Source organism: Pecten maximus, chromosome 1 (assembly GCF_902652985.1).
Source record: "Pecten maximus chromosome 1, xPecMax1.1, whole genome shotgun sequence".
Classification (NCBI taxonomy): domain Eukaryota; kingdom Metazoa; phylum Mollusca; class Bivalvia; order Pectinida; family Pectinidae; genus Pecten; species Pecten maximus.
Genome location: NC_047015.1, coordinates 36,540,125 through 36,564,807, shown reverse-complemented (window position 1 = coordinate 36,564,807; position 24,683 = coordinate 36,540,125). Strand labels below are relative to the sequence as shown.

At 35.1% G+C, this 24,683-nt stretch overlaps 1 protein-coding gene across 1 annotated transcript in view; it reads right to left on the bottom strand.

The window, feature by feature from the left end:
* Positions 1 to 2,136: 2,136 nt before the first annotated feature.
* Positions 2,137 to 24,683, bottom strand: part of LOC117332169 (RYamide receptor-like) — a 59,356-nt gene continuing 36,809 nt past the window's right edge. Inside the window, exon 2 of the mRNA XM_033891057.1 lies at positions 2,137 to 4,185. Coding sequence (XP_033746948.1) covers positions 3,742 to 4,185 — 444 coding nt within the window. The 3' untranslated portion in view covers positions 2,137 to 3,741. The remainder of the gene's footprint in view (positions 4,186 to 24,683) is intronic.

Here is a 24,683-nt window from a genome sequence, read left to right as displayed (position 1 = left end):
GCCAGTTTGTCAAAGTGATGTAATGGCTGGCTGCTGGATATCTCGTGATCAACATCGATGTTAAGCTTTTTAAGCGTTTTCACAGTAACTTTATATCATACCAAACTAGAGAAAATGCTGGTAGTTGATATTTGCTTGAAGGTCATTGGGTTTATATCATTACTAAAGCACGAGACCAGGAATGAGCGGTGCATAACGTGGAAGTATGTCGCGCGCTAACCTCATGTAATGACCTGATGTTATGTTATATGCTACTTCAAGTGATTGGCCCTAATTGTAACGTTTCCAGTACTTTCCAGTGTCATTTTCTGTCATGCATTAACCCGATGTGACGTTATAAGTTACTCTGGATTCATTTGCTGTCGCGTGCTTACTCAAGGTGACATTTCCAGTTACATGAAATGCGAAAACATTATTACAATATTATTATCACATTAATCTATAAAGATTCGATGAAGAACAATTTCCTACTTTTCATTATATAGAGTTTATACTACCTTTGCGATTCGTTTGCTGTAAGTGTCTGGCTTTATGACCACAAATACGTAAACTCTGCCCTCGAGAAATGTATGTAATGACACTAATATACATTAAATAAGGTTATCTGAATAATACCCACAAGGAATGTCTGCGCCAATTTAGATATATACGGAAGCTGAAGTGTCATAAGATGTACAAAGGTGTCTGAAATAAAATTTCCTCTATTAGATTATACAATTCTAAAAAATATATCAGACTTTACCTTTGAGTTCAGATTCGTCCGTTACATAGCGTATGGTTTAGTATAATTACACAATTGACTGATTTAGGTAACGTACGGATTGTGAATCATCACCATACATAACGTGATTTGTTATAAGAATATACAACTAATATATAGACAGGCATAATGTCCATAAGGACCAAGTCATTTGTTACAATCTAGGTGTATATTGCCCTATTCTGATACTAAATACTGTTATAAAACATCGATGCGTCATCAAATGGGTGACGTTTTCCATTAAGTCTTAACATAAGTAAACATGTAGGTATATGTCCAGATACACAAAGACTACAACAAAACATCGGAACTCCGTTCTAGGGGTGAGCTGTGGATGCCGACTGATGAGAAGTTAATGCTATGTTTTCAGCACCGCCTGTACATGCATTTATTTTGGGTTCCAGTAAAACCCGTTTGAATCAATTTGATGGTTTTTATCTTAATAGTTTAACGTTCCCCGCAACAGACAGGATCATATGAGGACGGATGTCAAGGAGACATCTATAGAGGTAAACAAAGCACATTAAGACAGAGCATTGAGAAAAGAAATGAAATATTTAAGATCCAAAGTGTTGCAATGGGACAGAAGATCTATTTTGGTCTCTTTATTGTCCCCTAATTAGAACACGGAAGAAAATCCCCGAATCTTCAGATCAACATGCCGGGGGGTACCGCAAGCCTTATTCTAAAGCTCTCCATTTTATGTGATGTGTATATGATCATGATTATACTCTTTACGATGTTTGATATTAACTCAAACAATCCCACTAGTATATATTGAGTGTATGACAAAGCAGCTTTCGGTATCAACACTAGATAAGACATTATCACAGCTCGAGGTAAGGGCCGTCAATCCTACGACGATATAGTAAATTGTCCATACCATCCTTTCAACTATGAACAACGTGTTGCAAATAGTTCAATGATATCACTTGGAATTTATGTACACCCTATAGGTCGAATATAGATCAGGAGACACTTCTTATGTTGAAGGGAACTTGCTCTCATCCCTGTTGTGTTTAGTGGATTGGTGACATGTTTCCGTTTGTTCTGGAGCCTTCTCACTGTTATAACACTACATGGAACTCGTCTACATCCCACATGTAGTTTGACAAGCCTAAGAAGCTTGATTTTGCCTCCGGTGTCTATTGTGAATTGATAGTATATTTATATTTACTTTTGATTTGGTGTCTTTGCAGTTGTTGTTGTTTCATGCTTTGAGTCCAGATGGATTCTTTGTGTATTAACGATGTATATAACTGTAAAAGTGTTAAGTGTTTTCGGTGTTTTTTTCCCTGTTATTGTGTTATTTAATAATCACATGTATACGAAAACCAAGGACACCATTTACTTGAAAAGAAGACAAACACCGTACAAAATGTTATATTATGATTTAATCATATATCTTTATATACTTTCACCAACTCTATTCGTTGTGATGGATGGTATCTACGTCAATAATGTCAAACAAACAGCTCCGTTATCGATATAAACCATTTACTCTTGCCCACACAGTCATTTCCCCTAATGTTCTGCAACTGCACTTAATTGATCTTTCAGACTCGTTAACCAATTGATAAAGGGATACAGTTTTAATACGTTTCCTATCAGCGCGATGGACGAATGCTTCATACTCATTGCTATCGGGTCAATTATTCTTGGGGCACGCTTTTTCCGATATTTTGATTTATGAAACTAATTGCAAAGCGCAATTTCATACAGCTATTTACAACACTATTTTAAAATCTCGCTAAGAGCGAGATCATATTTGTGTCGTTTTCAAGATTCTTTTTTATAAATATAAACTCTGTAATAAAGTTTGTGAATAAATACTAAATGCGATTCGTTAAAAAGTCTTGTAAAACGTGTTCCAATGTACATCGATATGATCGGTAAGTGTTGATATGTAGTGAAAGCTGAATATTGGGAAGACTCTTAAGAATCTGTCCAAACGTTGAGATCCAACTTTATCACCAAAAGAGGAGAATGATCATTATTTTCTTACCATGTTGGCCATCTTATACATGCAATGCGGACGTTACCTTAAAACAGGTATTGAAGACGTGATTTCTTTGTGAATGTATAGTAATACAATTATCTTAATTGTCATTATCTTAATACAAAACCATTAGGCCTGTCTTAGATTTGATGGTCACCAAGTCTGATGTTACCATATTGTAAGTAGTTCTAATACCTACTTGATCAACACCGTTACATTATTCTCATTTTACATTACTTCTGGTATGTGTAATGACCTTTTCTACTAAAATATAATTTGAGATAATATATGAATAAGATATGCATTTATGTTCCCATCAAAATATAATACTGCAATTCTGTATTTCGTATGATAGGGATTAACATTGGCGTCTTCATAATGTATAATAAACTGATCATTTCTATTTCGTTCCATTCAAAATAAAGGGTGCGATAAAGTTGTATATATATTTTTGCTATTGTTTCAATTTTGAAATCAAATCATACTTTTTTAATTAAAAAGCAACAAATAAAAATAAACAGCAATCGAATATCAACAAAATGAGTCTTCCTAAAAACCTGGACCCTGGCAACCATCCACCTTATCAATGTTGCTATCCAAACAATTAATTAGAAATCCATACATCAACTAGTGAAAACAACTCTGATCGATATTTTATATCAAATGGGAAGTTACTCAAATAAAAAGCACCTCAGGATTGGGATATTGTGATTATGACTGATGATGCAGTACCCTTCCACTTTGAATAATAAAAATATCACGAAGTCAAATAACTTTACTTAAACAATTACTGCTGTATTGACCTAAAATATTCATATTCTTACAAAATCTGTCTCGAAAAGGATCCTATTAGTATCTTGTATAACTTTTATCGATAATAATCACAAATATATTCATAAAGATACTCACATCATCAGTTTATATGTTTATACCGCACATGTCACCCGTCAATCCGCACGCGTTACGTGTGGATCCACATGTGTCACGTGTCACTATGGATACTAACAGGCATCATGTATTCCTCAGATAATATTTTTTCAAACATCAACTGACAATTCCCATTACGTCCTTTATGAGTACCGGATTTCGTTGGTTTCAATTCCATCTTAAGAATCATCTGTTTATGATGACCTTTGACCTGTGTGTCCTCATCATCAGAATCACAGTTCATCGACTGTTTTCGTATCCTGGCACATTTCTGTACAGCTAGTTTCAGTCCTGTTCTGAACTTTGGACTCATATAGATATAAATAATTGGGTTGTAACAGCTGTTGCTCATGGCTAGCCAGTGACAGAACACCCACACTACAGGCATGTGCGGTCTATTGTAGATTGTAGGGTCTTGTTCACCAACCAAAGTTACCACGTGGAGAGGTAGCCAACATAACGCGTAGAATATCACAACCGTCGCCATCATCTTGATAAGCTGTAACGAGAAAAAAAAAAACCCGTTATTTTCTTGGAGAGGTCAGATATCTATAAAACATACAAATAAACGTTTGCAATTTTTCTCCACAATGGCTGTAACGATTTGATAATTTCATTCAGTAGACTGATTGGATATTTGATAACATCTAGTAGAACCTTTTTGTATGGAAACTGATAAAAAAACCGCTACAAAATGTTTTCCAAATAAATATCTATCTTCAGTCTGATAACGATTTCAAGACCACATATACCTTCTTCCAAGGAGAAACCGGAGAGAATGATATACCTTTCAAGATACGATTGCCAGATTTTTCTTAAAATCATTTTGTAACCTGCCGACTTATAATGGCAAGACATTCTAAAGTTGTTGTCGTCTCTCCCTGACTCCACCTGTTCTTATACAATAACCAATAAACCAATAAATAATGGATATAACCTCTATATTTTTCACAAACCAACACTCTGCAATGCTATAAATGTATTATGTAGATCTTATTGTCCCAAACAATAATGTTTATGAGGAAATGCTTCGTAACAGTACGAATATTTCCTTTCAAACTATTTTATGTATTTTGTCTCTGTCATTAACAAGGCAAGCTTATCTATCCGACAATAGAAATAGAGGAAGTGAACAAGTCTGGTAAAATGTGGTCAGTACCTAATAGGGCAGTGTATGATAATATGGTACCTGATCGTAATAGATATATAGACTGACTTGTCAATGCTGTAATAAATGGATAAAACACAGTTCTTTGTGTTGAATGCGCGGATAAAAAATGATATCAATAAACCAAAAAGTAATATCATGCTGAAAGGACTAATTGGATCACAACCGTTGAGCAAGGAGAGTTATCCAGATAATTTCAGGTTAACATCTTGTCCCAGTACCGCAATAATACAGAGAAAAGGAAGAACAGGCATTAGGCGAGTTCATGAGTAAAAATACTACAAGCGAGGCTACTTTAGTACCGCTAAAGGATCATAAACACAAAATAACAGGATGTGCGTCATCCTCTTATCTAACATTAAACATAAAATGAGGTACGCGGAGGAAGTCAGCTCAACTAATTTAGTAGGACATTTAGAACAAATGTACTTCACATCAACGTTCAGCTTGAGATGATTCGTTTTAATTGCACCGAAACATATCAAATATAAACTCTAAATCCTCATAAGTATTAGATGGGTTTATAGAACGACAGTCACGCATATGTTATTATAGCAGCGGCATATTTATTACAGTGAAACATCAGAAAACATCAATTTAGATACAATGTTTTATATAACTATGACATCAGTTTTAATGTTGGCAAATCAACACGGTACTTTCTATCCTCTGTATTAAAAACTATTCAGCGAAATAGATGAAGGTTACGAGAAGTGCAAAGGAACGAAATTCAATTCACAGTACAATTTTACTGTCTGAACTTCATCATTTTTACTACCCACAAAGCAATAAACGTTATTAAAAGGAAATTAAATTTTAGAGTGTTGGGTATCATATGTTTGTAGCATTGACCTGTTCGTACTAAGGCATTCAATTTATCTACAATCAATTAAATGATAAATATGACGGAGAGACATTGAGTCTATAATTGGTGTTTGTTGCATTGACCTGTTCGTACTATGGTATATAATATCCTTACAATCAATTAAACGATAACTAGAAATATTGAGTCCTTAAAGAACACCCTCAAACTTTGAGAACGATTTAAATGGTTATAGAATCGGGTTGCGGATGATATTAGTAGAAATATGGTATACCGCAGCTCCTAGCACTACGACGATTATTATGTGTGCCGAGACTAAACGATAGGAAAGATATAATTCTGTTCTTAGCTATTTGTAACGATTCTTCCCAATATTCAGAGCACATTGATTCTCTTCGTATACGACATTAATCCCGTGAACACACATTTAGACACTTAGCTGGATTTTTTGCAGTGTTTTCTTCTTTGTAGAGGGAACCGGATCTAGTGCATTAACAATGGTTTTAAAGCAACTTTAGGTTTTCAAAACATACAATTTGCCAAATGAGTTAAACGTTTGATAAATACCCTAATGTTTATATGTGAGAATCATTACCGTATTTTTTTCATAATAGCAATCATAACCGGGAAAATACCAACTAATAAAGGGGAATCTCTAATGCGGTGCTCCACTCTCTTTAAAAAAAGCCACGGGCATAGGTCATACACGCACGCGCAGACTAGTTTGATTTGAAGAGTTGCGCACTTGCGACCAAAGCAATGCAGTAGAGGTCGATCGGACGTGTTGGTTGCTGACGCGAAGGCAAAGAAAATGAGTGGCAAAATCGCAACATCGTCTACGATTTATGGAGACAACGTGAGTCTGTTTGACAAAAGTAAAAGATATGAGTCAAACGTGAAAGCCACCATGGATTGCAGGGAAACCTCTCTGCATTTGATAAAACAAACCCATGCTTTCCTGTTTTTCATCCCAGACATGTAACTCGGCGTGAACAGTGTTGGTTCACGTTCTATGTTAGAATTGATTACATACTTTGATTATGATTGTCGGTGTAACTGAGCAGATTTGAAGGGAATCAAATGCAGATTAATCAAGTTGGGATTATGGCGTTTAGCATGATGAAGTGTAATTTCTTTAAACGAAAACATGGAATGGAGAGACTTTGATAATGGAGCAAAACAGAGGAATCTTTAGTTTCGATCACATCATGCTAAGGATGTCATAAAAGATATATATATATGTATAAACATTTATTTGTATATGGCAAATATGTGTCTTGTTAATGACATACTACCTTCATCGCCATTTTGTTGATCATATCGGGACAATTGACATTCTATTTTACTTTGCGTCATGGACTTTATAGTGTATGATACGTTGATATAACGGCCATTCTTAATTTGAAAAATTTCGAAAAAAAACTTAGCACCCACTAACGATTTGGCCATTTATAAAACGTTTGTAACTTGTGTTTAAACTCTTTTTTGTGTGTGTGGTAAATTTACAGTTAAAGGGGCATTCCTTCGTTTGAATAAAGTTAAGGTCGTCAAAAATAAACTTGGAATATATAATTTTTTTCAAAGTAGTTAAATTATAATCTTAACTTTAATACGGCAGTTTTACTCTCAAGATAAGTTCTTTGAGTATTAAGTTCTGAAAATTGAATCATTATTACCACAAAGACATACGGTATTTATATATACATTGTAATACGCGTTTTCCCTATACATTTCGATGTTTATTTCATTACGTGTAGCCACATTGTTCGGACATCGATTTCATCAATAGAAAATGTGCATGTTTCTGATGTCCGATCGAAGGAATGCCCCTTTGATAACGCCAAACATTGAGAAAAAAATATTGTTCAAACTCAGCATTCAACGTACATTCTGTAAAAAGAGCGAGCCTGACTCCATAACATAGAGTCAACGAAACATAAAATGTAAATCAAATTTATCATCTGCCACATGCGTCTGTGGATCAACCGAAAATACGAAACAAATCGTCGATAAAGCTAGTTTAATTAATGTTTACGTTGACGGATATCCGTTCCGTTTCCAGCAATATATGTACTTATATACAGTTTCGATTACAAAATGGTAGTTATTGGCGACTACTTGTTGTATAAAAGTTCAGCAGGCTTTCCAGTATCTTCCCTAGCTGGTTATAAGTGCAATTTTATTGTAGGCAATCTATAACTACCATTTAGTATTGCCGATTCCATATGCCTTTAGGGAAATAAAAAATTTAACAGTACAAAATCAAAATACAAAAATATGAAATACAACCAACAGACAAGAGTAACGCTTTATAGAAAAAACAGCTTACGCTATGACAAGACTAACGCCTCATTTGATAACAACGTAAGCTGTGCCAAGATATCTATCTTGTATGAAAAGATTTTAAGTTGTGACAAGTTCACTGACTCTTATGTTAACAACTCAAGTTATGTTAATATAAAAGCAAAATCGTCATTAACAATAGCGAATACAAAACAATAGAAAATCAATGGAGGCCAAGTGGCCATCAATCGCGTTAGAAATTAAACTGAGTGTTTAGTTCCATAGGTATGACATAGGTGTGGTAATTACATAAAATATGTAAATCTGCTAAAACACAGATTAGTTTACTTACACACTGCATTATAATAAGAACATATCAAAAGAATTTGCGAAATTTGTTGTAAAAGATTTGATAAGAATGTTTAACAAATCAATGTCTTTTACATATGTACATGTAACTCGCTGAATAGTCTAAATTTTAAAATAATATTAAACATATGCATCTATCTATGTAGGGTCATGAATACTCTTTCCGTTTGTGTCCAAATATGCATATATTTGTTTGCAAGACACCATTTATCTGAAATACACCATAAATACGTTGTTTGAGGTTATAGAATCTAATCATATACCTTCTACCTTATTTTGAAAATACTATGGATCGGATGCAGTGCCTGTGTTATCTGCCTCCACATCGACAGACTAATTTGTCACCTTGTTAGTTCTTTAAGCACTCCAGAACTAGAAAGGATAACTTTAAACACTATTCGAACAGGATCGTTAACAAGCTTACACCTACCAAAATGTAATCTATGAAAAAGCAAATAATCAGAAACCTGAGAAATGTTTCCTTTGCCTGCTCTCACTTACATTCATATACATTATTTGTAGACTTAAAACCAAGATATGAAACGTAAACAGAAGATGTGTTAGCGAAAAAAAACCCGCATCAATAATGTGCGTTGGTATTAAAATTGTTTTCCAGTGCAATAAGTGATCACTTGATATTGGTCTCTGCAAGAAGATACAGTTCATTATTGTATATTTTTAAGTCTGAAAAGAGAATAAACATGTTTATAATGTACGGCTCTGTCTTAAAAAAGAAATTCGGATCTGGACTATAACTGATATTACTGTTCTGAAGCGTTTATTGGAGTTGCATGCAACGCAGCAGATGTTCAAACGTCGAGGAAATTATTAAAACGTAAATGAATAAAATAGAGCGAGAGTAAAATGGACGACAAACTGACAAAGTGGGGGAATAAGTCTGTGTATCATAACCAAGAACGAAATCGTTAAATGACACTTAATTTAATGAAAAGTTGAAAAATAATGAACAAATCGCAACCATAAAACATAATTTAGAGAAGGAAAGTGATACAAACTTTGATTTAAATAGCTGTAGTCACTTGGAACGACGAGTCGTTCCTGTGGACTGAGGCGTAGTTAACACGTTATAGGTAGTGAAAACCGATTCCTAGTTTGTTAACATGAAAACCAGATATCAACCAAAGCAATGAATTTGTGTAAAGGAAATAACAGAAAATCGATTTTTAAGAAACAAGATCTAGAATGAAGTTTAATAGCCATTTCTTTCCCGTTGGAAAAAAAAATGTCATTAATATTAATGTTAAAGACCGATATCGGTTGCCAAACAAATTTTCGTTAATAATTGAAAATGATGAATATTATGTAACTTCATGAAACAAATAATTCCTTCCCGCCTTTACTTTAGATGAACTGAAAAGACGAGAGGAAACAGACAAAAATAGACAATATGCAGTTATAGACGATACAGTGTTTTGATATCGCGTGTTTTCTCCTGAAAACTGTAAAATAGCTGAATCTTAATAACAGCTTGTTAAATGTTGTTACACTCACGACGCGATGGACAAATTAAAGACGGATTGATATGCTAACGTATATTACGTACACATTTAATGTTCTTTTGAAATTTTACAGTTAACGATAGGTCATTATGGTAGCAGTCTGTTTACAAGTTTCCCCCAAATCTCTTTGCCGTTGTCCCCTGTGTTGAAATACGATTCCGGCTATCTTGTTTCCGCGTATTCCTACTTGTTTTAAGATTCATATTGTGCCCGTTACTGTAGTGCTTTGTATAGTTCGACTATTATTCCACTGTGTATTTTACTACTTATATCTATTGTTTTGTTTCCGTTATCATATAACTATAATATTCAATTACATTTTGTAAACATTTATGATGTACTATATATCTGTACTTTTTATTTTCATGTTCTTCATGTTATTATATGAAATCCTGGGATGTAGTAAATGACCTCCCCCACAGTAATAAGAACTTCAGTAGATCGAATACTCGTTAACAAGTATGCATGCTTTAAAGATAGTTCAGCAAACACCACAAAAACTAATTGAAATCTGAACATGAAATACTGAAACATTTCGAAAGATAGTTAATTGAAGTCATCAATAATGTCTCCACGACCATGTCTTGACAAACGACCGATTTGTAAAGTGTAGCATAACATGTGTTATATGTCTTCCTGATCTAGACACCCGACTAATTTCAGCAGAAATCACAAACATGATATTACTTTATCGGATTAGTACCCAATGTAACACTTCAAGCGAGACAGTAATTCTTTTAAAATATTACTTCAAATGTTTGAACAACGAATTTCTTTACGGCTTAAATGGATCTCAGAAGACCAAAGCTCTTCCGATTCGTTACCAAGATCTGTTTGCCACTTTGGTATAATTGAAATATATTCCCTGCATCGAAGACCGATGACAAAGAATGTATTCCCTAGCATTATCAGAAGATGTTCTAGTTAGCGTCTGGGACACATGGTCCTCTTCGAGTGTTGGCTTAAATGATTATACAAAGGACATAAAGTGAATCAAAGGAACAGATGATTACAGTAATACGGCATCACTTTGTTACATCACGTGCAGGACGAATACATGGCATGTTGAACCCGGTTTTTTAAAGACGACCCCATAGACATGGATACTCGCTAACTAATCAACACGATTTCCTTTTCAAGAGGCAGTGATTATATCAAGCTCCATTACATAAACGATTTCTTTCTTCCCATCTACAATTCAAACATAGAAATAGATATTTCACAACCGCATCTCGTCGATGACATATTCAAATATGAACCGTTTGACGGGACCAGCACCTGCTGAAATTAATATTGTTGCTACTAAATGAAGGCTGCAATGTGCCAAGAGCATCCAAACAAAACTGACATAGAAGGTAAAAACAAAAATTAATCATCAAAATTTTGTTTCGTTGACAAGTACAAATACTGTCAAGAGGAATTATGTAATTGATGGATACAAAGTCGTTATTATTTCGGTTGACCTACAGGAGCGATACAAATCACTGTAAAAAAGATCACCATTGTTTGTATTTGGATAAACACGAGACCAATGAAACAAGTCTCTTAACGTGGCTTTGTGTTATATTTCAACAGCTATGGTCATTAAAGGATTGTTTGGTTTGGTTTAGTATGTTTAACGTCCTATCAACAGCTGTTGGCGTTCCAGGGCGGCATCCCCTGTGAGTGAGATACATGCGTATTGTGAATGTATGTGTGATTTAGAGGCTGAAGTACGTTCGTTTTTGTCTCCTGGTGATAGCACGAAACTGATGCCGACTTTGTAGTGATATCTTACTGAAGTATACTGCCGAAGATACCTGGTCATATTATCCTGACAACGGGCGAATCAGTTGTCCCGTTTCCAACAATTCTGATCGCTAAGCAGTAGTATCAGCAGCCATTTATATATATCTCATTATTTCTCCACAAGGCGCCAAAGCCGAAATCCTTCCTTAGAGCTGAGAAAACGTTCAACTAGATCAAACGTTAGTAATTCTTACGCTTTGGGGTCACATTTGACATGATACGTTAGAGAAATAATGCTGGATTTTAAAAACGGTATGTAGTACCTCCTTGTTTATGACTAACAAGTAAACAATATAGATTGATAGGAGAAGTCTGATTTGGATATCCGTGAATAGTTTCCAGCGAAATCGTGTGAACACTTTGGTTTTGTTTGGTTTATTTTGTTTAACGTCATATTAACAGCTAAGGTCATTTAAGGACGGCCTCCCGTGCGTGCGGCATACATGCGTGTGTTGAGCGCGTATGCGTGTTTTGGGAAGCTGCGGTGTGTTCGTGTTAAGTCTCCCTGTGATAGGCCGGAACTTTTGCCGATTTATAGTGCTACTTCACTGAAACATACTGCCGAAGACAACCAGCAGCACACCCCACCCGGTCACATACTGACAACGGGCGAACCAGCCGTCCCACTCCGTTTATGCTGAGCGCTAAGCAGGAGCAGCAACTACCGTTTTTAAAGACTCTGGTATGTCTCGGCCAGGGGACAGAACCCAAAGCCTTCCTCGCAGGGGCGAACGCTCAACTAAAGGCCAAAAGTGTGGCAGTGTCAAGAATATAAGGAAATAAATTAAAATACAAAGTCCACATGTGTACTCATATATGCAAACAACGCAGACAGCTCGCGAAAGACATTTTCAGATGTAACAATTGTATAGATCGCGGGGTTATTCGCTGGGACTTAAAGTTGTAAACATTCCTACCATTTGTAGAACAATTTATGCTAACGAATCTGCCGGTTTTATATTTGTAATCCTGAAAATTTACATTTAAATTGCTTTTATGTGAAGACGGAATATTGCCTGAATAAAAATGGTTGAATAATTTTCATAATTAGTTCGATTTATCAATAAGTGGAACGTTAACAGGAATTGAATTGTTTTGGTATAATACAAAATATCGATCGTGTTCATTGTAATTGCAATTTATCTTTCGCGGAAATAATGACAATTATTTCGTCAGACTAACCAATTAAGCAATGCAAGCATTTTGTTTATAATTATTGATATTCCGTACGTCTATACCAACGTCATATTAACACTGCCGGGTCACGTGGCAATAAAGGGGCTTCAATAACGCGATAATATTTCAGATCACTCGATTTTTATCAAAACAGTAAAAATTTACAAGAGACTAAATGACAGCATAGAAACAGACACTTTACAAAATACAAACAACAAATAATCCAAACCATGTCATGTAGGAAATAAACATAGAATACCAATTCCGTATCACCTGCGGCTAGACATGCACATAAATCATTCGTGCCAGGTTTTTTCTCCTATGTCTAAATAAGGCTTCGATAATTCAAAAAACTTTCAGGTAAATGGTCAACAGAAATACGATGTCTTTTAATCATCCTATTAAATCACCTAAGTTGGTTTTGATTATGAACATGTGTCCTGTGAATCTGAGCGGCCGTAGATTTGGTTATAATCGGATGTCTCGGGCGAAGTGCCAAGAATACATCCTACTGCTTCCGGAATGTACCGCCATCTTTCTCTTCATCTTATCGGAGCCGTTGCCACTCTTGTCTAGATTGCCGCATGACAAAACTGCCAAACACGGCACACAATTCTGTGAGCTGTTTGAACGCTATCTGCAAATAAAGTTACCAAAATGATATGCGATGGATATGCTCTCGGCCAAATTAAAGTCATAAGCACATTATTCCGTCGGGTAACAGTACGAGGCTCTGTATTGTTGAGATAAAAAAAAAATGATGGACTATTTTGACTTGAACTATTCCATAAATCGCTTCCAGTGAAGTTAACTGACACATCATCAATCAATAGCGTCCTTTTCGTATCAAGAGTACTTGGCGGGTCCAATATGTACCTGCTGCCACCATTGCATGATCGTAAGAGGCGACTAATTTGGGATCTTATATTTTCTCTTCTTTCTGAACAATTTTCTTCTTCCTAATGTCTCCCTTCCCAATGCCTCACTTTTGGTCTTCAGTTGAGCGTTTGCCCCTATGAGGAAGGCTTTGGGTTCTGTCCCCTGGCCGAGACATATCATTAAAAAAGTAGTTGCTACTCCTGCTTAGCGCGCAGCATTTTGGGAGTGGGACGACTAGTTGGCCCGTTGTCATAATAATGTGACCGGGTGGGATGTCCTGCTGGGTGTCTTTGGCAGTATTCTTCAGTGAGGTAGCACTATAAATTGGCAAAAGTTCAAGGAGACTTAACACGTACATACCGCAGCCTCCCAAAATACACATACGCACTCACCACACGCATGCATGTCGCACGCACGGGAGTCCGTCCTCAAATGACCTTTGCTGTTAATAGGACGTTAAACAAAATAAACCGAACCAAACCAATATCCCGATTACGCGAAGCGCCCATCGTGTCCCTGTAACAATTTATTAACGAGTTCTTTATACTTATGCGTATATCCTAGAGAACCCCAGTCTGTACATGGGGTTGCTAGAGGCTATGATGTTTGCATCATAATTAAAAGAGAGAAAAGAGTGCATTATCAATGCCTCCATACTTTATTTTTTATACACCCATATGCGCAGTGCACGTGAATGTAGTGCGCCTTTTGTCAGAAAGGCTGTAACAAGGTCTCTAAAAGCCTATGTTGGTACCGGGATTAGCCTTCCAAAGCGACATTTCATCAGTATCATCTTTTCTACATTTTAAACCCAAAGAGTGGTGAAACATATTCTAAGCAATGAATGCTCCCTTTCATATACATGTACGTCTCAATACACGATGAAAGGAGAATCGCCTCCTGAAAATAGGACCAGCTCATTTGTTCTCATATACAGTCACTCGGGGTGCATACCAATTAGATACTCGCACCACTGGGAAACAACCCGCAGCTCTCGGGCAATATCATCTGTAAAATTATCGTCTAATTGTCTTGGGAGTGTTAAAAGTTCGTCGACATGCGTTCGTAATGGATAGCGATGATCTTTTGAGATAAAATTGATCTATATTAACTTCTATTTTGGTAGTTACCATAAGCCATATGGTCTTTATGGTAGTCGAAGCTTAGAACTGAAAATACAAATGTATGTCTAGCATGTTGTTGATCAGCGTCTTGACTCGATCGCCTCTAAGCACCCGGGCTCGATTCATAAAGAGCTAACGTGATTGGCTGACGTTATAATGACTGTTTAGAAAACACTCTGTAAAACAACGTGTAAACCTAATGTTAGATATTGGATTTCTGTCTAAAAACGACAAGTTGAACCGTAGTATGGGATTAAAATTAATGGTTATCCTGAACACGCTATATTGAGAAATTATGAAAATCGTTATAATCATTTAATTCTTGTCATGTAATATTGAAGATATTTTATCATTACTGACTGGTGAGCAGGATCGTCGAATCAGTATAGACAATTAGTTTTTTTCGTTGGATCATTTTTATTTTCGCAATAAGTTCAGTCAAATAATTCCTCACAGCTGATCTCATTCAAAAGGTAAAAGGGATATAAAGACAACTTTAATTGCACATTCTGGCTTATACTGATAATGTTTGCCACCGGTAAACAAGAATAAAGAAAACTTCCCACATCCAAATATATCACTTGCTCAGAAGTATCGTCAAACCTTAATTTCAAGAATCGGAAAAATAAAAGAGACCTTGACTACAAGACTCTGTGATTTACATAGCGACGACTATAATTTCGTGCTCATTATCTTTTCTTTACTCAGTAATATTATACCAGTCCTCTCTATAATTGAGGTTATTTTGTCACAATAATTTGATTCAGTCTCGTAGAGCCAGTTTCAAATACCAGGGCTTCAGGATAGATGAAGCAAAACAAGCACAAAAGAATAATACCAAAGCATTAAGTAAGTTATAAATCTTAAAATAGATGAAATTTGCCAAGAGTTCAAGATAAATGGAGAAAGAAATAAACAAAACATACTTTTTCACATCAGTATTTGTAATATCAACGTCTAGTGTCGTAAAGTGTTGTTTAACGACTTATCAACAATGATGGTAATTTAGGGACGACCTCCCCGTGTGTTGGATGCATGCGTGTGGTAAGTGCGCGTGCTTTTTGAGGCTGTGGTATGTTCTTGTTTGTCTCCCAGTGAAACGGCTAAAATGATACCGGGAACGGTCGTCTGTAGTCGTGACGTCACAAGAACAGGTCCCTTTGACAGCGGAAAATGTGACTTTAGAATACAATAAGAAGGTTACAGATTGAATATAAGGGGGAAAATGATAAAAATAAAAAATAAAAAAACAACCTTTTTTGGAAAGTTTTCGATCATAGAAGGCGACTATAAGAGAAAAGAAACTAAGGAAGTTCTTCGATTAAACCATTGAAAAGGTTAACCTTATTCTGCTATCCCTATTGCAACCGCTATCTTATCCCTTCAATTCCTGTTTTAATTCTGTGAATTGGTTTCTTCTGCTGCTGCTGCCTCCGGGACACACGAGCACTTCAAAACCCATAAAAACAAACAGCCAAACCAAAGCTGCTCTACGGTGTTTTCAGTACAATATATATATATTTTTTACCAGACGAATACCAGTGGAAGATATATGATTACATAAAATGAGTTTATGTGTTACTATCATGCCTACATATAGCTGCAAAATAAATCACCTACAGTTATGGATAGCCAGGTGGTGAATGTTGTAGGAGAAGAGAACTATGTATCAATGTACTTTCCCATTTGAGAATGGTTTACATTCAATCTGTTGTTAATTTGCCCTGACATGGATCAGGTGAGGAAGTTATTCGTTGGAAAGATATATTACAAATATCGAAAGTGAATCACAGTTTTCTAGTGCAAGTGTGAACATGGAATACGTGATGATTAGACCAAATTTATTTTCATCGCTGATTTTTAGAGTCATACTAGTATCATCTGTAGACGTGATTGTATTATCATATAGTAACAGCTATACAAACATCCGTATACAAATCAACACAATCCGGCTAATGATCAGATTGATGTGGTATTACGGTATGGTCGAGAGATTTGCTCATGTGGCACCATTACAGGGTCTTGTCGCCAGACAATTAGTGCGTGATTGATACCGTTAATGTTACTGAGAATGCGTGATTTAATCTGATTGACGTTCTGTAGTCAGACATCAACAACATCGACCTTCTCTAACCATTCATCAAAGAAGGCAATTTCGAATCGCTTGACTTATATGTACAAATGTATTATTCATCAAGAAATCGCCACTTGACCACACGGCGCACCCTTTCTGACCCATTAGATATTGGTTTGATTTATATAAATTGTAAGGCTGAACGAGAATAATTAATTGTAATAGCCTATAGCTATTCATCTCAATTTATTTTACGGCCAAATACAGTAAAGATATTTAAAAAAAGTATGCCTATCAATTCTATTTCAAGTGCTTGTTACTATATTAGTATACAATAATTTAAATAGCAAGTGCCCATACGGTATTAATCATATTATTCATCTGAATATTTATATGAACCATGTTTTTTTCAATACATAATTTACTTATTTATCTATACACAATATCAGAGAATAAATTCATAGAGCTTTGGACCATAAATTGAAAGTGGAATTTTGTTTTTTATCCTGTCTCTAATACACATGTAATATATATTTGCTGCAGGAAAAAAATGTTCAGTCTCAAAAGTATCAAACTAATAGTTACCTATGTAAAAAAAAAAAAAGGGGGGGGGGGGGGGGGAATAATAGTATTCCTTTTTATTCAAGGAACTGGTGATTGTAATTACAAAATTGAATTGACAGAAGTTCAGCAGCTGTATAAAATTGTCAGTTGTTAGAATAGGTTTCGTGAAATCATGGGTTTTGATCGATGAACACTACTTTTTATGTTTACATCTTTTAAATGCACTAACAGTAAAACAGGTTAATTGAAGAATACAAAACCAAGATCTACTAAATATAATGACATTCCAGGCCGCTTGTATACAGGTATTGTATTCCAGTTTGACCATCAAAATAACTTAATAATATCGTTATTATCTCGAGTATATACGGCTTCATTGACTTTGTTAGATCCATTTAATATGATCGGGTTGTCATCTGCAAATAAGTTAATATAATTTGGAAAAATAAACTTCACTTAACAGTCTCCTGTTTAGGAAATCTAATTTTACTTTCACATAATATGGAAAAATATATTTCTACTGCTAAAGAATATTGGAAAATATATTTCTAAATAAACAAAATAGAGAGAAAACGTGTCTACTGCTACAGAGTGCAGAAAAAACGTAACTACTACAACAGAATACAGAAGAAAAAATCTTATCTACAGCCACAGAATACTATAAAATATATTTTATTTTTATATTTCAGAACTCTATTTCATCTTCCAAAGAATACAGAAAATTGTATTTACTTCCTAAGATTACAGAAAAAAATGTATCTTCTGCTACAGAATACAGAAAATATACTGTGTGTTTAGTTTCGGGTGCTCTTTGCACCGACTTGTCATCGGTAGGAATAGACAAAATGTGGCGAAAACTTGTGTTCCAGTTACCTAATTTGCTGAAGAAACTTTTCTCATGAATTATTACTTTTGAACACAATTTTGACACTCAGTCAAAGATTTATTTCCTTGAAAAAAGGTAGGGGCGGCCTTATTAGGTCAAATACGGTATTACTACTATCACAGAATAAAGTATCTACTGCCACAGATTACAGAAAACTCTATTTCTACTGCCAAATAATACAGAACAATATATTTCTACTGCGACAGAATACAGTTAGACGTAACTACCGTCAAAGAATATAGAACAATATATGTTTACTTCCTCAAAATACAAAATACACATCGTATAGGGAATGAAATTTAATTGACGATTTTTCTTCCATATCCGGTTTTAGAATTTCCTCAAATCGATTCTGCAGAAAGTATATATCAATGAAAAGTTTTTAAAGTATAAGATATAAACTGATTACAACTATACTAATTCAAGTTAACAATGTTGGATACATTTTAAATTTTGTGAAATTTTGTGAAATTTTGTGAAATTTGTGAAATTTTGTGAAATTTGTGAAATTTTGTGAAATTTTGCATGTTTTTCTAATTTAATTTATCACTATCCTTACCTCATGTATGTCAATACTAATACTCAACTTGGTGTTATACAACGAGTTCCACTACGACTATCGGTTGATTATAACGATTAATCATTTATGCAATTATGGTTTACTTTCCTGTATATATGTACGATGAATAAAACAACAGAAATTATGCTTACATCTTATGCTTACATCTTGTGTTTTTGTACAACCCTAAGAGCTTGATAAACATAAGTCTCGTTTTTTTTTTCATCCGGATTCAAATACATATGTGAAACTATTCTCATCAGTTTTTCTTAGGTTGATAATGGATTGCTTTCTATTCATCAATGAAACGGAACAGCACGTGTTCCAGTCATATTCAGTCAACAATTTATTAGATCAGAGTCATACAATAATCTTGTGAAGCGGAACATAAAGTATTAATGGGAATAAAACACGAGAGCGCATGCGCTCTATTTACTCTATATGATCTCAACTATTTACTGAGTCATACTAACTGAATTCATCGAGTATGATAAATGATTTTGTCAAGATGCTGCTGATTTTGGAATTCATGTCAAATCTAGTGAACTTTGTATTCATCATATTGTATATCTGATAAAATTATTCACTCTCACTTCCGAAAAAGGACATTAAGAGAAAGGACTGAACGGAAAAATAATGTTAAACTTGTCAAAGAACTTCCTGCTGCAAATCTCTGTGTATGACAGACCAAGACAATTTATTTATTATCCCGCTCATAATACAACTAAGCATGTTAAGTTGAATGACAGCGTCTGGTATTCCTGTATGATTTTGTTTGACAAATCAACAGAAACCTAATATATCTATCGTGACATTGAAGTGATTTATCAGATAATTATGCGATATGAAAAAAATGAAAGAAATGAACATTGATTATAATTAATACAAATTAAATTATCCTTGTTGAGAAATAAAAGTTTGACACAACTCAAGCCCTACCTGATATTTAAGTATACTAGTACGTCACGCAAATCGGTTTTCCGTGTATTCATTTTCATATCTTTGGTAACTAAAACAACATAAAACTGCATCTGAAAATGCATTAAAATACCATTTTTTACTGAAATAATATAAATAACACAATGATTGAATTACTATGGCACTTTATACACGGAGAAGAAGAAAAAATAATACAGATGACATGTTTACATATTTCCACATCTATAAGAGGGATATATATATCTATAATAACAATATACAATTGTAGACATAAGATATCTTCCATCCGTGATATCATAACATGTCATTGTTAAGTATTAGCTCAAACTGATAGCAAACTAATCAATGTATAAGATTAATCCTAATAATTACAATTTTCCTGATGTTATTTGCAAAGCAATGCAAATTGTATCTCATGTGTATGTTTATGTAATTCGACTTTTGAAATGTACACACCTCATATACCATCTGAGTGTTAGTAATGATACATATACAAATCGCAAACATATCTATTGAATATAAGGATCGTCCATAAAAAAACATAAATAGGCTCTGAAAAATATGCCTTTATCATCACAGGTTTAAAATCTAAAGAAGGAAAAGAAGAAACACATTGAATAAAACTCATAAATTCGACTTTTTACCTGAAAGTGTGATAATTAATATTAGTCAGATAACAATCGATACTTGTGTTTTTAAAATAGAAGCGTCCACTATGAAACATCAGTAGTTTCTGAGGCATTGTCACTATATTTGTAAGTATCCTGCTGTTTTCAGACATAAATGTTTCGAATTTTTTTGATTTCTCCACATTAGAAAATATGACAAAAACTGAAACATATTAGCTACTGTACTATTGTTAAAGTCCATTCCACATGAACACATTGTTGTATTCAGTCCTCCTCTGAATCTCTGTCCACAACGTACAAAGCGGCTATGGTTAGAGGGTTTGTACATACATTATCTGTGTCTTCGAATGGTAGCTCAGCTTCACAAAAACATGCTGCTTTACATGGTTGATTATTACTGAGACAACTGCACTTGTCATTACACGAATCTTCTTTGAAGTTACACACTAAGTTATTCAAGAGTTCTAGTGCTGGTGGTGGTTGATCCATCATTTTGGCGCAGGCTGTTGTCCGCATCTCTTAAATATCCATAAATTGTTGGATCTGGAATTTGCTGGACGGCCACGTCGGATTGTCTCCATATCATAAGCTGATACACTGTGCACAATACATGTAGATGTAAACTGTCCTCAGTAGGAGAAAGTCTCTTCGGCGCTAGCTTCGTGGATGCTTTTTCATACCCAATTTGTCAAGGGATTCACAACCTGCTTTCCCATAGAGCGCCCAAACAAAATTTGAACAGGAGATCTTTTCCTGTCACTTGTAAGGCTGTTCCAAGGTCTCCAAGTGGCTGAAATTGGTCTGCTTTTTGCATTAAAATTCGAAATACTGATCGTTTCCCACGACCATGAAATGAACTAACAGTGTCACATCCGATGAGACAATAGACTGCTAGCATGATATTGTGTCGTTCTATAGTCAGCTTCTCATTGCAGCTCGATGATGCAGAAGCAGCACAAGGGCATCTGTATCAGGACTTTTAATGATGATTTTCTGCGCAGCAGACTTTGACGCTAATACTGTTTGTATCACAATTCGTGTATCAGCCTCCTCCTGATCAGATGCTAAAAACGGACAGTGTGCAGATACCTGCCTGTCTATCCTTGATGCTTTATCCACGTGTCCCCTAGTGATGTAGATGACCTGATTGTCCTGTAGAAGAAATCTTGCATGCTCTTTAATGTATTCTGTGCAGCACTTTGCCAAGCTTTCTTTATTCTCTCCTCTGCTCATAAACACTTTCCATGTGTTGAGGACCTGCCAATCAAGCTGTACACGATACTCATACCCTTGAATACCAGCTGTTCTCTTTTCTCGTCTCTCTGATTCTTTATGCTGCTTTGGTCATACCTGTCGAAGACAACATGAATATGCTTGGCGTTTCCATGTGATTCACTGGTATGGAGTATATACTAAAGAAAATTTGATGCCATATTTCTGAAAGTAAACTATTTAGTCGTGGTAGCATCTGAACGATGGCGTGTCCATCAAAGATAATGGCATCTGATGATTCCATGGACGTCAACTTCTCTCTTGGAATCAGTTCCTCTAGCTAATGCATGAACTGTGAAATTTCACACATGACAGTTTTGTTAACGTTTTGCGGCGGCCATTTTGAAATTGTCTACTTTATGGCTATTTTGGTAACAATATGGCTGAATACACGTTTCAACACAAAGCACTATCTAATTTTAATAAATATACTTTCTGATAGTTTGCCTGGCCCTTGTCAATTGAAATTTAAGTTAATTGTGGGTACACCGATAAAAAGTGCTATAAAAAAAATTGCCATTATTTCCGAGAATGTCCTCCGGTATTTTTACACTCCAGAGATATCCCTGATCAAGATTAGCCATAAGGACCTTTGTGCCAAAATGGGTACCGGTTGGTCAAAAACTAGAGGACTATTCGGGCCTCTGCTGCAGCACTAAGTGGGTACTTCCTACATACAAGAATAAATAATAATGTTTGGAGGCTTGGAAAATAAACATATCCTCCTAAAAATATAATGGCGTAGGATTACAAGTGAAAACAGGCGGGGATTCCCTAGGTTGGAATCCCCCGTCCACTTAAAGTATCGGGGTTATGGTTATACGAGTATCCATGTGCTCTTGTGTGCTATAAACATGTGTAAAATATCAATTTATAGGTGGCAAAAGCTTCAAACTATATTATGGTATACAAAAACCCTTCATTTGAACTACAAATGATTGATAATGACATATACTTTTTTTTTAGTAGTAAGATGTTAAGTCCTTCAACTACGTAACATGTTTGACGTCGGAACAAAGAATCTGTGTTAATTATACAAACAGCTCTGAATCGAAGACGGTGTTCTCTGCGTCTTTTTGCATTCACGTATGCAACAAAATGTTATTGATTGTCACAATTTGCATACAATATACTACCAAAAATGAAATAATAATAATAATAATATCGTCCTGTAAAAGACGAAAGTTATACTGTATACCGAATATGGAGTACGAGAAATTTTTTTTCTTGGTGCAATTGATTATTTATTGATTTTCAATTCAACATAAAATATATTAAAACAATTGGGTCAGTTCAAAATATGCACACGTATCTCATTGAAGATACAGAGACAAAGAGTAATTATGATCGATTTAAAACAAGAATGCACTTTTGTATATTTTTGATACAATACCCGAAGTTAAGTACTTTACGCTATTACTACCCTCCAAAAGATGCAGCTTTGTGTGGAAAAATAATTAATTGTATTACCGTCCTCCGCCTTTATCAACCTATCCTGTTGACATTTTCGTGGGAAACGCTTACCCCCTTTCTTAAATTATCATTAATCTAGAGCCAATTTTATTTCCTTCCAGATTTCCACACTTGGTCTCCCAACACAACAGCTGATTACTAGGTCAACACCGCTGTTTGATGCAGTTCCATATTTTTTTTTACATATACGGTATGTGTTTTTTCTACAATAATATAGTTTCTCTATTGGTACGTTGGTGATTTATATTGTGATGAACACAGCTGGAGCTCGCAACTTTATAGCTTACCGGTGCCAGTCAATTGTCGACAGATCACCGTTCCAATGACCAGTCAATCCTCTAACAGATTACTATGTAGTGCGCCACAGACTTTCCCAACAGGTTTACCAGACAACCTTCTCCAATGATACATATGGAGGAGAAAAAAAGAACGACCCCAGACACCCTCTTTACGTCATCAGTTATATATATCAACGTAAATCATTGGTACATTGCCTAACGCCAGTAATAAGATAGCCTTAAAATCAATACGCACATGTGGTCCACCACCTCCTTGATAATTTGTATATAATAAGCATATAGGTAACAAACTAAATAAGGGAAGATGAATGTAAATGAGTAAGTTTTTGTGGTGGTCACTACAATACAAATTATGCCATAAGAAATTACAAGCGTCTACCGGAAATATTCTGTGTCTTTACTGGCTCCAAATCTCGCACATGGGACAGGTAAATTAACAATTAGCTGCCCGACTCTTAGCACGGGTAGATTCGCTTGTATTCCGTCAAAATATAAAATAAATAAAATGAACCATTGTTGAATCAATTTTCCTCCCAAAATTACCCTCACATGGGCCGTCGCCGTAAATATGTACACACATATATATATATGCAAAAAAAACTATGTGTGCCATCCAGCCTGAAAACCTTATTAGGGGAATAGGAGGTGTATTAGCCAATGACAATGTATTAGACAATGCTTCAGTTTTTTTAACTTGCTTTTTACAAAAAAGTATACCGGGATTTGTAACCAACAAATGATACCCATTAATACATCTATTGAATTGATATAAACTTTTAAGATTAAGTTTTTATAGTCACACCACCCTCATTCGATGGTAGAATGAACATCCACGTGCCTGTACTTAATAACGAAATTAATTATCAACCCATAACATTTGTTTAAATCTGATTGGTCAAAACCCTTTGAATGAGACAGGAAGCTGCCAATGTCTTAACAATATTATCTACATATAATGCGTTTATCTCATTTATTTCCGATTCGAGTTATACAACGGGTAATTCAGTGGAAGAGTTCGATAACGGAGGCGTGTTTTTCATTTGTAGGTACTCCAGAATTTATTTTTCGGTAACAAAACAAGAAATGTAACTTCTTCAGTTAACTGAATTTATATCTATATCTTATAGTGTGCTCTTCTCGTTTTCTTTCGGTGAAAGTTACATATATTGAGA